This window comes from Chaetura pelagica, unplaced genomic scaffold (genome assembly GCF_000747805.2).
Source record: "Chaetura pelagica isolate M959 unplaced genomic scaffold, ChaPel_1.0 scaffold1075, whole genome shotgun sequence".
In the NCBI taxonomy this organism is placed as follows: Eukaryota; Metazoa; Chordata; class Aves; order Apodiformes; family Apodidae; genus Chaetura; species Chaetura pelagica.
This window is the reverse complement of record NW_009953240.1, coordinates 64,822-80,172: the sequence shown is the minus strand read 5'-3', so window position 1 is coordinate 80,172 and position 15,351 is coordinate 64,822. Positions and strand designations below refer to the sequence as shown.

The window sequence follows — 15,351 nt, the reverse complement described above, 5'->3', positions numbered from 1 at the left end:
CCTGCTTAAAGGTGAAGTACTCTGTGAGGTGCCTGCACTCGTGGTTCCCTCGAAGGAGGAACAACGTTTTGGGATGATTTATCTTTAAACTCCATAAATACAGCACGCACTGCAAGAAAGGGAAGGAGGAGAGGGCATGTAATAAAAACCTTTTATAGGGCACTAATCATCTGTAGACTTCACTAAGTGCTTCTGGGAAGACACCCAACAAGCTGAATTCAAAGTGGAAGCCTGATAGAAACCCAGCTCCATAATCGGCAGTAGATCTTATCTTGGCCAACTCCACCAGTGGGGGGAAAGCCACACTGAGCATTTCTCTATATTAGGCTTGAGTTGGAGAAGTGACAAATGAGATGGCATTCAACTGAAACCAGCTCGGGGCTGGGTGGGGGCAGCTTTTATTTTATTTTAGGTTTTTTTTCTATCTCCTTCCAAGCAGAAACCAAAGCAAAAAGCACCCATTTCCAGAGCAGCAAAGCCAACCCAGCTGCGTGGCGAGATGTGCTCTCCAGATGTCCCTCTGCAACCTAAACCAGAGACCATCCAGCATGACAGACAGCCCTGCTAGACATTTTATGGACTGCATTAAACACCAGAAAAAAATCAACTTCATCTTCCCCACAGACTTCCCCCCCAACACACACACCCTGCCTCTGTTTTTCTGCTTACGCTACAGTCATGTGAAGCTCAAGTTCAAAACAGGAAAAGCCCAGCCAAAAAAACAAGCTTGGTAAAGCCTGCTGGCTTTGAGGAGGGCTTTCCACATCCCTTATCTGAGCAGCAACACCTGTAAGAAGATCATCTTTGATGAGGCGCAGACCAAAGTCAAACTAAAACAATCATTTGCAGCAGAAAAAGTTCAGGGTGGGTTTCCAAAGAGGCGACGTGAAGAAGGGAAGGGCTGGAGAGCAAGTGTGCTCACCCTTCTGTGCTATACATTGTCAAGCTGACAGCTAAATCAGCTGGTATCTGGTCTGGGGAAATGTGATCACATTTCCCTTGTTGATTTGGAGTGCTGGAAGGACAACCCACAATGACAGCAAGCTTGAAGATCTGGATTAAGTCTCTAATAAGAGCTTACCCTTTAGGCTGACATGCTACAGAAGCGACACACACACTCTGAGAACGTGAACCACGAAGCCTGTCAACAGTTTTACACTTAAAAAAACCTTGCTGATCTGGTGCACAGATCTCTGGGAACCAGCTGCTGTGGCAGGGGAACAACATCCAGAACCGGAATAATCAGAGGATCAGAGATTGGTTTGGGTGGGAAGGGAGAAATAAACCAGTTTGCAGTTCGTTTCCAGGACAGACACCTTGGGTATCGTGGTATTTAAGCACTGAAGCTGCAAGGTAAAGCTCTACATGAGTCATTCCAGATCCATACTGGGATCCCTAAGATCCCAGGGAGCTGCAGAGCACTCATCCCTGTCTAACTCCAGAATTCAACCCCACGGAAAAATACCTGATTGTAAGTTCTTAAGTCTAAAACCAAACACAAACAGGGCCAGGGGCAGTGACAGGTAATTTAAGCTGTGGTGAGCAAAAATCATGTTTGATTGCATCTGTTCCCAGGAGGAATACTCCCAATGGAAGAACTTACAATTATTCTGTGATTTAAAGCTTTAACCTCCTGTCTTTCTCACCCTCAATGTCACTGGGCTAGCACGAGATCTGAAAAGTGAAAGTCACTATAAAGGAACCAAACGACTCGGCAGGGAGAAAGCAACAAGCCCTGGAACCCAAAGCAAAGCATGGAAGTGGAGACATCCACAAAGAGATGGGATTGGGATACACAGAGGGTCAGAGATATTCCAAAATCCATTGGTAGTGTTTTAAAAAGGAGCTGGAAGTGAACAGAGTCACTCAGCACCACAATTCCTCCTGGAGGCACAGCAGGCAAACCACAGACACCAGGAGAAAACGCCTCTGGAATGGCTGCAAATCCATCTGCTCTGAGCTGCTTCCCAAGGAACCACGGGGGCTGCCAGGTACTGGTGGGATAAGGAGGAGTAAAGGACATTCAGCAGTCCTCTCCAGCTCCAGAGGGGCTGGAATGAGGAACAGGGGAGGGTTTCCACACTCACGTGCCTCAGATGCTTCCTGGCCATTTGTCCAGATCCCTTTCCAAGACTCCCAAGGCACAGTGCCCAGGAATTGATTCCTGCCTGTTGACAATAGCCAAGGAGCAACTCCAGGCAACTGGGACTTACTGGGCTCCAACCATCCCTTTCTCTCTTTATTCTGCCCATGGGCCTGAAGCCCAAACCCAAGTGGTCACCCCCATTTTATTCCCCCCCCATTCCCTCACCAGGGGGAAGCTCAGGAGGCCACGGTGATGGAACCAGGAAGGGAATTGTGACCTGCAACCCCAGGGAAAGGCCAGAACTTGCCCACAAACCACACTGTGCCCTCTCATCCCATTTATGAAAGTCAGAAACATCCAGCCTGCCAGCTCTTCCCAGAGCTGCCAAACTCCAGCAATCCCAGCCCATGAATCCATCCTCACTCCCTCCCCACAACACTGACTGGATCTTTAATTTTCTTCTGGATAAAACAGAACATTCCATCCTGCTGAGATGACTGGACGTGCAATTCCTTAATTAGATGGTGATCATGTAATTGGATTTGAAAACCTCGCCTGGCAAAGGTGTGTGCCATCACCATGCCACCTTGACTGATAAATCTACACTTACCATGGGTTCTATTTTTGGTCATAAGAATTGTTTCACTCTATAATTTAATAAAACAACTCTTATTCATGGTGTTCCAGCAGCTCTGGCTTCACAGACCAGGATGGTCCCTCACTGACTAGCACAGGCACAGATCTCTCTTGCCCTAAAGGCCAGGAGGTGAATCAAAAAAGCTTCCAACACTTGGAAGAAGCACCTTTCCCACTTGGAGATTGATGGGAGAATCTTTCCCCAGGCTCCTGCCTCACCAGCATCTCTAAACCAAGGACTCCAGCCCCATTTCCACGCTGCCCAGCCCCATTTCCACGCTGCCCAGCCCCATTTCCAAGCTTTAATTTTCTTCTGGATAAAACAGAACATTCCATCCTGCTGAGATGACTGGACGTGCAATTCCTTAATTAGATGGTGATCATGTAATTGGATTTGAAAACCTCGCCTGGCAAAGGTGTGTGCCATCACCATGCCACCTTGACTGATAAATCTACACTTACCATGGGTTCTATTTTTGGTCATAAGAATTGTTTCACTCTATAATTTAATAAAACAACTCTTATTCATGGTGTTCCAGCAGCTCTGGCTTCACAGACCAGGATGGTCCCTCACTGACTAGCACAGGCACAGATCTCTCTTGCCCTAAAGGCCAGGAGGTGAATCAAAAAAGCTTCCAACACTTGGAAGAAGCACCTTTCCCACTTGGAGATTGATGGGAGAATCTTTCCCCAGGCTCCTGCCTCACCCCAGCCCCATTTCCACGCTGCCCAGCCCCATTTCCACGCTGCCCAGCCCCATTTCCAAGCTGCCCAGCCCCATTTCCAAGCTGCCCAGCCTCATTTCCAAGCTGCCCATTGGCCCCTTCACAACACTGGAACCCGTGGCCTGTCCCTCTTGCTGTCACAGCAGGCTTGGTGGCACAAACTCTGAGTCCTCTTCCACCAGCCATCAGCCATCTCAGCGTTCACAGAGTTGTTTCCCTCCCCTCTCCTCCCCCCAACAACTCCCTTCTTTTAAAAAACAACCCAACCAAACCACGCTTCACAGCCTCATTAAACTTACTGGGAATGAAGGGTTTTAAATGAGAATTTCCCTCAGCCAGAGGCCCAGAAATAATTTGTTGAAGACATTCAGCTGAGCTGCTGAACAGAGAGGCTTCTGGGGTTTTCTAAAGGTTTTGTCTGAGCCACAAACTGCTCCTTTTACCTTGACAACCAAACCCAGCAATGGGGAAAGCTTGCAAGGGTTCTCTGGGCTGCTGGCAGGCAGCACGTTTTGCCTTAACACCTCCTTGCCCCCCAGTTTTTCATCTTGTTTCCTGATTTTCTGGCTCAGGATGCAATTATACAATTACCTCCTGTTTCATTCAGTTAAAAGGTCATGATGATCAGCTGCTCTGGACAGGCAGTGGGTAATATTCCACACCCAGCCCATGGATGCACAAGTTTGTGCAGTGACTCACAACAGCCTGATGGGGTTGGTTCCCTCCACCTTCCAGGAGGTGAAAGCACAGGGAAACCTGGATCCCTTTTCATCACCTGAACCTCTGGGATACAGCAAAGCCAAAACACAGATCAGCAGTCTCTGCACTTTAGGGTCCAGCTGCTACAGCTTTACATTTTATAGAAGTCTTAAAAAAATATATATATATAAAATGCAAAGACACCCATTAACTCTTCTTGTAGCTTCAAACCCCCTGTGGTTTCACTATAGAAACCAGCTTCTGCACATCCAGGTGGGAATATCCTAAAACACACAGGCTGCACTTGGCAGTAGGTGGAGAGAAGAGGCACACACATCAAGGGGAACAAGGGAATCAAACCTCCTCGATCCTGCTTTATCAGTGACATTTGGATCAGCCCCCGCATGTACTAATCAAAACCCACCCTGAATCGTGAGAGATCCATGTGGGTTAAGGGCTCTGTGGCTTTCCCTCTGCAGTTGTGAGGGGAAAGAGGAAGGTCAAAAGTACATGAAATTCAAGCTTTCTGCTCAGTGTTGAGGAAAACCAACAGCCCCAAGGCTCCTGAGCCTGAAAACATCACCTTGCACAAGGTGGGAGCATCAGGCTACAAAGGAGAGCTAATGAGGTTCATCTATTATTTTCAGACTTTCCACCTCAAAAAACTCTTAACACCTCTGCACCACCTCTGTTCTCCAAGGTGGAATCATCATCCATCCTCCCTGGAGTCCTTCCATCCTCTCACAGCATGGAGAGGGCAGCAGTGCCTAACTCCCAGAGCTCATTTCACCCTCAGAGTGAAATCCCCACGTCAGATCAACCCCAGGGTGAAAGAAACGAGTGGGAGAAGCAGCACTTCCCCACCCAGGACCTGTAAAATCAGGGCATGACAACCCTCATTTGAAGGTTTCTTGGTTAGTAACAAAATAAAAATCCACATCTTCTCTCAGAAAAGAGTTTCTGTGCTAAAGTATAATCTCTTTTCCAGGTAAACAGACTGTAAACCTGATCTGTGCAAGCCAGGCCATGTCAACAAGCTCCAAGATGCCTGTTCTTCCCCTTCCTCCCCAGGGATCATGGGCTCCTCCTGCCAGCACCACCAGAAATCCCAACAGCCACAACCCCACCTTTCCAGCATCCGTCCCTGTTATCCTGGAATCTGCTCCTTGTCACACCTTGGCTCCCCGACAGTTTTCAGGAGCAGAGGGAGTGCAAGGCTGGAAGGAAGCCAGGAGGCTGCTGAAGCACAAGCTGTTCACGGTACCCTCCTAATTCCTCTGCAGATTCCTTCAAAGGAGCACGTGTATCCACCACTGTCAAAGAGTTCCTCCCCCAAAATTTAACCAGGAAAAATTCCTCTGCAGACCCAGCAGCTCCTGCTCTGTGGTCTGTAGCCTCCCTCTTCAGAGAAAAAACACTTTATTATTCCACCTCCCATGCCCCCATTTCCCTAAATAACCCCCAGGACGTTGCTTCTGAGTGGAATAAATTCTCCTTTTCAACCCAGCTCTGCTTTTCTGGAACCAGACGGCTGCATTCCCTTGGGATCTGCAGCACTTGCTAGCAGCTCTCCCAGCCTGCCTGTCCCTCACAGGTCTCAGTGGGGCAGCAGCAGCCATGGGGACCCATTGGTTCCTTTGCTCTTTAAGATCTTTCAGCTCACAGGGTCACCTGCTTGGTGATGTGGAATCATGGACTCATGGGATGGTTTGGGTGGGAAGGCATCATCCAGATCCACCCCCTTGCATGGGCAGGGACACCTCCCACCAGCCCAGGTTGCTCCAAGCCCCATCCAACCTGCCCTTCAACACCCCCAGGGATGGGGCAGCCACAGCTTCCCTGCCCAACCTGGGCCAGGCTCTCATCACCCTCACACCAAAGAATTTCCCCCTCATGTCCAACCTCCATCTCCCTCTTCCAGTTTTCATCCATTCCCCCTTGTCCTCTCCCTCCCTGCCCTTGTCCCAAGTCCCTCCCCAGCTTTCCTTCCTAACACAACTCCAGATGTCTGGCTGATGCCTGACAGGTGACAGCCTTGCTGTGACAAGGCAGATTGTCACAGAGGGCACAGCATGGCCAGACACACCATGAAATGCCCTAGCACTAAGCTCCTGGCTCACAGGGAGCTGTACAGAAGCCCAGGAGATTTATTACTGCTTCCTCCTGACCCTGTCCCTGCCACCACGAGGCTGATGCTTTCAGGGGGACAGTGGGGAAGCAGTGACTCAGCAGTGCAGCCCTTTCTTTTGCCTGCTAAGCTGAATCCTGCAAGTTTTGAAACATGTGCTGCCCACTGCCTGCTAGGACCCTGCTGCCTGCAACACACAACCAGCTCTCCCTCTTGCTCCCCTGACTGACAGCTACAAGTGATATTAAAACTCCAGTTCAGGAGCCAAAGTTCAGCCATTAACCCCAGTGCTGCTGTTTAACTCTGGCACTGGTTGAGGATCCAGTTCAAAATCAGGACGTTTGGACATCATTTTTCTGCCAGAAATCCTATCCTACATGACCAGCATGTCTTTCCTTGCACGCAGAACTGGACTAGATCATAAATTCAACCTATTTCCCAGTTCAGTTTAACACTTTTAGCACTAGCAGCCCCCAGGCCCATCTTTCTTTGTCACCTCTATACTGAAGTAGCCTCTGTCCACGTAGTCTCCCAGGAAGAGGTAGCGGGTGTTATTAGGTGATCCTCCAACTTCAAACAACTTCATCAGGTCAAAAAACTGCCCGTGAATGTCACCACACACTAGGGGAGGAAGAGCAACACAAAAGAGGGACAGAATTACATGATAAGAAAAGAAAGGTCATGACAGCAACAAGGAGCAGAGCGTGGCTGTGCTCTGACCCAAGCCACCCCTGCTTTACATCCAGCTTCTGCAAAGATGGACAAGATCCACACCAGCAAAACCCTCTCTCCTGAGAGCTCAGGCAAACTAAACACCTTGTTGCTGGAAGGAACAGCACAAAAAAGCTGCCCCATTGAGCAGCTCATGTTTCCTAAATGGCATTTGTTCATAGAATCATGGAATGGTTTGGGTGGGAAGGGACCTGAAAGATCATCTAGATCCAACCCCCCTGCATGGGCAGGGACACCTCCCACCAGCCCAGGTTGCTCCAAGCCTCATCCAACCTGCCCTTCAACCCCCCCAGGGATGGGGCAGCCACAGCTTCCCTGGGCAACCTGGGCCAGGCTCTCACCACCCTCACACCAAAGAATTCCCTCCTCATCTCCAACCTCCAGCTCCCTCTCCCACTTTTCATCCATCCCCCTCACACCATCCCTCCCTGCCCTTGTTCCAAGTCCCTCCCCAGCTTTCCTAGAGCCCCTTCAGGCACTGGAAGCTGCTCTAAGGTCTCCCTGAAGCCTTCTCTTCTCTAGGCTGAACACCTCACCTCTCCCAGCCTGTCTCCAGAGCAGAGGTAGGGTGAATTAGGGTGAATAAGAGATATATACTGTATCCTTATATAAACAGATGTATAACATTCATATATTGTATTTTTCTCCAGGCCTGCAGCCACAGAAATCCCTCTGACCTGTGATGGGAGCCTCCACTTCAATCATGGTCTTCTCATGCCTCAGGATGGCAGCCCCATCGTTGATGATCTTCAGCGCCGCATCCTCTTCCAGGCGCCCTTCCTTTACCAAGTGGCTCTTCAAGACATCAAGCCTTGGCTTCCCATCCTCAAACACCTCCTTCAGAGTCAGCCGCTGCGTGGGAGGAAATGGGACAGCTGGAAATGGAAGCAGAGAAGTTAGCAATGTGTCTCTTTTCTCTTTTTTTTTTGGAGGAGAGTGAAAAAAACCCCAGAGTGATAGGTTTTTTACCAGGAGGCTTTCGGTCTGAGCTCCAAGACACACTCAGAAATAGACTTGCCTGGAAATGATGCTCTCAAACACAAAGAAAAGCTGCTAAATACACCCCTCAGCATGGTTTAAAAGCCACCATATGCAGACTAAATCATGGGATAGTTTGGATGGGAAGGGATCTTAAAGATCTTCTAGATTCAACCCCCCTGCATGGGCAGGGACACCTCCCACCAGACCAGGCTGCCCCAAGCCCCATCCAACCTGCCCTTCAACACCCCCAGGGATGGGGCAGCCACAGCTTCCCTGGGCAACCTGGGCCAGGCTCTCACCACCCTCACACCAAAGAATTCCCTCCTCATCTCCAGCCTCCATCTCCCTCTCCCACTTTTCATCCATCCCCCTCATCCCATCCCTCCCTGCCCTTGTCCCAAGTCCCTCCCCAGCTTCCCTGGAGCCTCTTCAGAAAAATATGCCAAACTATGTTGCATTTAACAGGCAAACCAATCATGCTGGTCAAATAATAGAGTGACTAACAGCAACCAAACCAACCTCTTTTAAATGCAAAAAAGAGCAGCAATTTAGCTTGGAAACCCAGAGGGGGCAAGAGAGGGGAAAAAGCAAAGAGGCAGCACAAGAGATTTTCAAATAAAGTTAAATGTAGGACAGAGGAGGACAGGAGCAGGTGTCATGAAAGAGGAGCTGGTAGAACCTCTTTCATCAGTGGCTTTGGAAGTTTTTCTCTGCTGGGTCCTTGCTAAGTGGCCCTGAATGGTCCAGAGCACACGTCATGCTTTCCCCACTGAGCTGCCAATTAAAGAGGTTTAAACAAGACCCCTGCTTATGCCAACACAGGCTGGACAACATTTTATGCCTTTATTTTTTTCTAGATTAAAAGACTCCTGTGGTTATTGATGATAAACTTGGCATTTTGCAGGACTTCAGGTATTTTTTTTTCTCCCTCTGTGTTAAGGACAGTGGTGTCTGCAGGAGCAGGTAGGGAAGCTGCAGGGCTGACAAAAATAGGTTCTGCTGGACCTAGGGAGGCTGGAAGGAGATGGGTGGGATCATGGGCAGAGGGCTGGGAGCAAGGGAGGCTGTGGGACTCCCTGCCATGAAGTGACTGGAAAAGGATTTGTAAATACTTGCACAAACTGGGCAGTTGTCCGAGCATCTGCCATCTGACTCCAAGGGAACAGAGAGAGTGCTTGAAGGTCAAATGATTTATAAGGAACAGAGACAGGAACCATCCAGCTCTGTATTCCCCATCATCCTAGGCCTTCAAAGACAGCCACTGCCTCCAGAGCCACCCTAACAAAGTGAAAAAGCCCACAGGAGTGGGGACAGAGATGGCATGAGACCACGAGAGCAGTTCTGCTTGTCACACAAGTCAGAAGAGATCCATGGAAAGCTCCTGGCATGGTCTGCTTTGCCTTTTCTTGGTAGCCCTAGCAAGCAGAGTTATGCAAGATAAAATATGAGGCCAGGCTGCTGCGAGCAGCCAAGAAGTTTTATGTAAGTTCTCTGCCTGGCTTTGCATGGCTCCACTCCCACGAGGAGCTGGGCACCATCAGGAACCAGCTTCTCCTCTGCTGTGCCTGTCTACCAGCCAAGCTGGCAGAAAAGGAAAACCTGCTCCAGAGATGCCAGAGAGACCAGCACCTTCCTGGGAATGCACACACGCAGCAAAGGCCTCATGCTAAGCAAGGGATTGCTCCACTTTTCTCCTCACCCTGCTTCTCCCTCAACCCACCCCTAAAAAGAGATCCCAGTTCCCTGAGCAGCTCTGGAGCAAAACACTCCTGGTGCACCTGGAGCTGTCAAGCACTTCCGAAAAATCCTCCACCCAGCAGAGGGGCCATGAGAAGCACAGCCTGGAGCCCAGGCTAAAACCCACACCCAGCAATGCCCGTTGCAGCAGGGCAAGAGGATGAGTATTTAAGTAATTAGTGTTGTCAAAGCAAGTAATCCTGTTAGGCAGCACAACTTGTGTAAGGGCTTTAGCCAACTCAGGGCAAGCAGTCACCCCACGCACAAATACCCACTCTGTTTTGTCTTTTTAAAGAGCTGAATTTTATCCTCATTAATGCTCAGTTCTCCCAGAGGGACCAGCATGGCAGGAGGAGTCTTGTCTCTGTCTCACTGTGGCTGGTCACAGGCTGCCTGAGCAGCACCAAAGCAAAAGATGCTAAGCTCAGCCTCAGAGCTCCTTCCACGCACTGCCCACAGATGATAATTAATTAATATGATGGATAAAACAGTCACAACATCATAAGCAAGGGCTGTGACCTTGGTGCCATCTTCCCTTTGTATCCAAAATCAGGTGTTGCCTCTAGCCTGGTGTCAATAGTGAAATCTTTAGGTCTGGGGCTGGTGATCTTGCACACCAAGCCCCAACAACAGAGCACAAAGGCAAGTGAACTTCTGAGGTGTAAAAGGGATTAAAAGGTCAGAAGTGGTTGGATCTGGATGATCTTTCAGGCCCCTTCCCACCCAAACCATCCCATGACTCTATGATCTCTTTGCCTCACTATTGTGCAAAACTCCATTCACTACAAAATTAACACAGATTTTGTTTGCCAGACCAGGAGCAAGTGGGTATTTGCACAGAGGATATGGATAGTGAGGCTTGGGAAATGCTGATTAAAACACTGGTTCCCTACAAAACCAGACCTCATCAGTGCAAAAAAAGTTTCTATTCCTCCAGGAAAAAAGCCTGCTCTGTATTTCTCCATCCCTGTTTAAGCTCCCTTATCTCTTCCAGCCTGGACTGGGTTGGAGCAGGTAATCTATTGTAAGAGGAGGTGAAATGAAGCAAAGATCCTCTCTCCTCCTTTCAGGACCAGAAGCAGCAGCAGCAGGCACAGCAGGGCTGCCCAACCCACACCTCCAGCAAGAGCCATGGGAGAGAAAACAAAGTGACCCTCAAATTCATGTTTATCTATCTGAGAGTTCCCTTGGACAACTGCACAAAGCACCAAAGGGAGATTCATGACTGAAAAAGGAGTAAGTGCTGTTTGCCTGAAGCGCAAACTGCTTGTTCCCCGAGGGGTTGGGTTTCCAACAAAAAAAGGAGGTGTCCTCTCCCCCTGGGGTTGCCTGGGGCTTCAAGTCCAAAATGCCACCCAGGATTAAACACGTTTGATGATCAACTGGAGAGTGATTTATCTACAGCTCCTGACACCCCTCTCAAGTGAAGCTGGAAGGCACTGAATGCAAAAACCCCCTTCCTTGCCTGAGAGATGGTTGAGCAGATGGTTACAGATGCACTTTGGGGTGAGAAAAGCACATTTTGGGCTTTCTGAAACAGCCAGAAGAGCTCAGACAAAACTAAGTACAAGTAAAAGCTGTATTTTATGCTCAGACACATGACTAAAGGCACTAACAGCTTCCAGTTCCTGTGCTGGAAGGCACCTCTGAGATCTACGGAGGGTTTGATACCAGGGGTAACAGATGTCCACCTGCCACAGAGGAGATGAGGCCACTGAGGAAGCTGGACCTGTCTGGCAAAGGTAGAAATGTCTATGGTGAACAGTCTGCATGAAAGGAGGAGAAAAAGTGCCTCCTGCCTTGAGCTCTGACAGCACCAGGTCAGGGCTCTTTTATTTTCCACACCTCAGTTTCCAAATAGTCCAATGTTATTTTTATCAGATATTATTCTTATCATTATTTTTATTCCCATTCACACCTAACCTACATTTGCCTGTTCCAAGTTGAGCCCAGGGCTCTTGGGGAGCCAGCTGAGAGGCAATAACCTGGAGAGGTTCAGCAACCCCACAGCAATTCCATGTTGTGCCTGCAGAAAGTTTAACTTCCAGGAACACACAAGGCAAAAATACTTGGAAGTGATGGATGCTGCTGTTTCCCACAGGAACACTCCAACCAACCTGCTTTGGTGCTTCAGGGTCCAGACCAAGAGCAAGGATGGGCTGAGCCTCAGCAGCTCCAGTTCAACCCAAACCTGCTGTTAGTTTAGTACCAACTACCCAATTTTCCCCGGAATTATCTTTATTTTCTTGAAATTATGAACCATACAAATTTCTGGTCATAAAATGCCAAGATGTCTTTGTTTTGAGAATCCCAACACTGGGCTGCATGACATTTTCTTTCCCCTGGGGTGCCTCAGTGCAAACTTTACACCAGAGTGCAAAAACAGATGTATGCTTGATCCCAATTTTTCAAAGCCTGGACCAAGTCCTGAGAAAATTATCTGTGTCATTTTCCAGTCTGCAGCAGTGCTGGCACAGGAGCCCTGACCCTGCAATGGCAGAGAACTTCTCTCTGCAGCTATAGGAGCTGTGGAGACCCAAAATGAGCAATATAGACCCTAAATAGGTAGATGTAAAAAGATACAGATAAATATACATCCTCCTACCACCCAAGAAAATCAAGGAACTTCTCCCCTTCCCACTGGACTGTGGTAACATCAATAAAAAAATAATCCCTGGGGGGAGTCACCAAGTCAAGCAAACAGAGTGTCTGGCCCACAAGACTTGGGGTGTCTTCCTCATCCATTTTACAAGTGGAAATCCCGAGTGAATGGCAGCTCTTTCCAATCCAGAGGAGCATTAAATGCAGTTCCTAATGCCCCAGTTTTACCCCAAACCAGTCAGAGCTGTGCTGCTGGAGCCAGCTTCCCAGTATGCAACTGGTTCACAGAGCTTGCTCTGCTCCTTACCATGAACCAGATTCCTTTTTGTAGGGCAACCAGAATATCTCTTCATAATAACACTAAAAATATCTGTATTGTACATTGAATTCTGCCAAACTGAACAATTTCTTGGAGGTGGGAGAGACACAGTCATGGTGATACTAGAGTTGAGGGAACAGACTCATCAACTGAACCATTCCCATCAGCAAACCTCTTGACCTCACCAACTGCCTTCCAGTCATTCAAGAAGTAACACCTGAATTTTTGAGGGCACGTTGACTCTCAGCTACTAGAATCTGTTTGTGCAGGTGCCCTGAACTCCAGGGAAAAAAAAAGAAGCAAGTAACAGTCCTGTGCATCAAAACTCAAACACAAACACAAGTGTGTGCCAAATGAGCACAACCCTGGCCAGGCTCAAAGCTCCCACAGACCCAGAGAACTACTAATTGCAATGCCAAGAGGCTAGAAAACCATAAAGATGCATAAGTCAGTGTCTATCTGTGCATTTTGGAAGCCATAGGGGCTCTAAAACCTTGCAGCTACCTGAGCTGTGCCCACAGACTCCTAAATTTGAATTGTGACAGAAGGTAATTAACCTTAAATCATAGAATCATGGAATCACAGAATGGTTTGGGTTGGAAGGGACCTTCAAGATCATCTAATTCCAACCCCCTGCATGGGCAGGGACACCTCCCACCAGCCCAGGTTGCTCCAAGACCCATCCAACCTGCCCTTCAACACTGCCAGGGATGGGGCAGCCATGGCTTCCCTGGGAATCCTGTTCCAGGGTCTCACTACCCTCACAGCAAAGAATTTCCTCCTCATGTCCAACCTCAATCTCCCCCTTCCAGTTTTCATCCATTCCCCTTGTATTATCTGCACTTTTTTTATTTCCAGAGGAAGCAACCAGTGAAATTGCCCACATATTTCTTCTTCACCTCCCTTGCATCTACTATGACCATGGTTCTTCTGCTAGCAAAAGAGCATGGACAGTAAACAGTGTTAGCAGACTAGGAAAAAAAGAAGGGGTGCCTTTGCCCAAGTAAACTGTGGCTACTCGAGGAGGGTTCACCCCATGCCAGGGAAGCCCAGAGGCAACTACAGTGGCCCCTGCTGCTGGTCCATCAGTTGGGGCTGGCACTCTGCTCCCTCTCCTCACTCCCCAAGGAGCTGGGTGAGATTAAGCAGGGAGTATTTAATTAGAACAGAGGCGACTTAAGGCTGTCACTGCACATCAGCTGCCCAGCTCTCAGCCTGGGGAGCCTCCTCAAGGCTTCCCCCGTGTCCAGTGGCTCTTCATGCCATTGCTCCTCCCCTGAGATGGAACATGAAGCCATGCCCTGTTGGTTTTCTTCTTGCCAAAGCTCTCTGTGGTCAGAGACTGTCTCAAAAATGCACTTGGTGGGCACTGAATTCCCTCAGCTTCCTTGGGAGTGATGCAGACATGAAAACTGTACTTGCTTCAGGGGTCTGTGGAGTGTCCAGCACCCACGTTGCCACCTGTAGGTCCCTCTCCTAGTGACCAGCTCTGATGAGCATTTGCCTGGGATTGTCATTGAGATAATCTGTCTGGACCCAAGTCCTCTGCAGGGGACACAGGCTCCTTACACCAACTGCCCAGCAAAGACAGCACAGAAACCCTCAACACCAGCCTGGGAAAAAAAAAATAAAATCTCTTTTGAGACCATTGAGCTCTCACAGACTTTGCAACAGTTAAAAATATATGTATTGCTATGAAATAATCACAGAATCAGGTCAGGAAAGACCTTTTAGATCATGGAATTCAAGCATAACCCAACTCTACCAACCATAACTCAACTCTACCAAGTCCAGTTCTTAAACCATGTTCCTCAGCACCACATCCACATATCTCTTAAACTCAACCACTTCCCTGGGCAGTGTTTAATTAACCTCTCCGTAAAGAAACGTTCCTAATATCTAATCACTTGACAGCACAAAAACCCCCCAGCAAAGCTGGTGTCTTCCTCTCCTCAGCTCCACCAGTGGGCTGGTCCCTCAGCCAACTCGAGGGGGTCACTTAAGAGTGAAAAAGAATAAAGGAAGAGAAAAAAGACGAGGTCTGCAGCAAACAGCTGCAGCTACTGAAAAAAAACAACACAACACAACCCAGTGAGCTCCCCAAGGGAGACAGGAGGGGATTCCTAGATGTCAGCAGGCAGGGAAATTCACCACCTGTTTCACAAGGTTAGTGAGCTGCCAGCACGGCCGCGGAGGGATCATTAATAGAAGGACAGCGGGGCTTTGTGTGCCGGGCAAATCCCCCACCTGCTGGGGAGGGGGAACCTGACCCCAGCACCCACAGGGAGGGGGTGCTAGGAGGGAGGGGGTGCTAGGAGGGAGGGGGTGCTGGCTCCACAGTTAAGCAGACACAGCTTTGCACCCTGTGTCATTTCAGTATCTGGCTTGGGATGACAAACCGGGCAGGAATCGCCTGCTGCACATGGGAAACCTGAACAGAATCAGAGAATCATGGAATGGTCTGGAAGGGACCTTGAAGATCATCTAGATCCAACCCCCTGCATGGGCAGGGACACCTCCCACCAGCCCAGGTTGCTCCAAGCCCCATCCAACCTGCCCTTCAACACCCCCAGGGATGGGGCAGCCACAGCTTCCCTGGGGAGCATGGGCCAGGGTGGGATTCCCCTCTGCTAGAGAGCGGGAAACAGAGCTGAGGTGATTGGTTGGACACCAGCCACCATTGTGCAGTTGCCAGCAAGGTCAGGGG

General features: G+C 49.1%; 1 protein-coding gene across 1 annotated transcript in view; it reads right to left on the bottom strand.

The window, feature by feature from the left end:
* Positions 1–15,351, bottom strand: part of PPP3CC (protein phosphatase 3, catalytic subunit, gamma isozyme) — a 62,735-nt gene that overhangs the window by 15,257 nt on the left and 32,127 nt on the right. The window contains exons 2-5 of the mRNA XM_009997867.1: positions 14,573–14,620; positions 7,684–7,881; positions 6,771–6,895; positions 1–109 (exon numbers count right to left, since the gene is read on the bottom strand). The exon at positions 1–109 is cut by the window's left edge and continues 30 nt beyond it. Of these exons, the coding sequence (XP_009996169.1) occupies positions 1–109; positions 6,771–6,895; positions 7,684–7,881; positions 14,573–14,620 (480 nt within the window). The remainder of the gene's footprint in view (positions 110–6,770; positions 6,896–7,683; positions 7,882–14,572; positions 14,621–15,351) is intronic.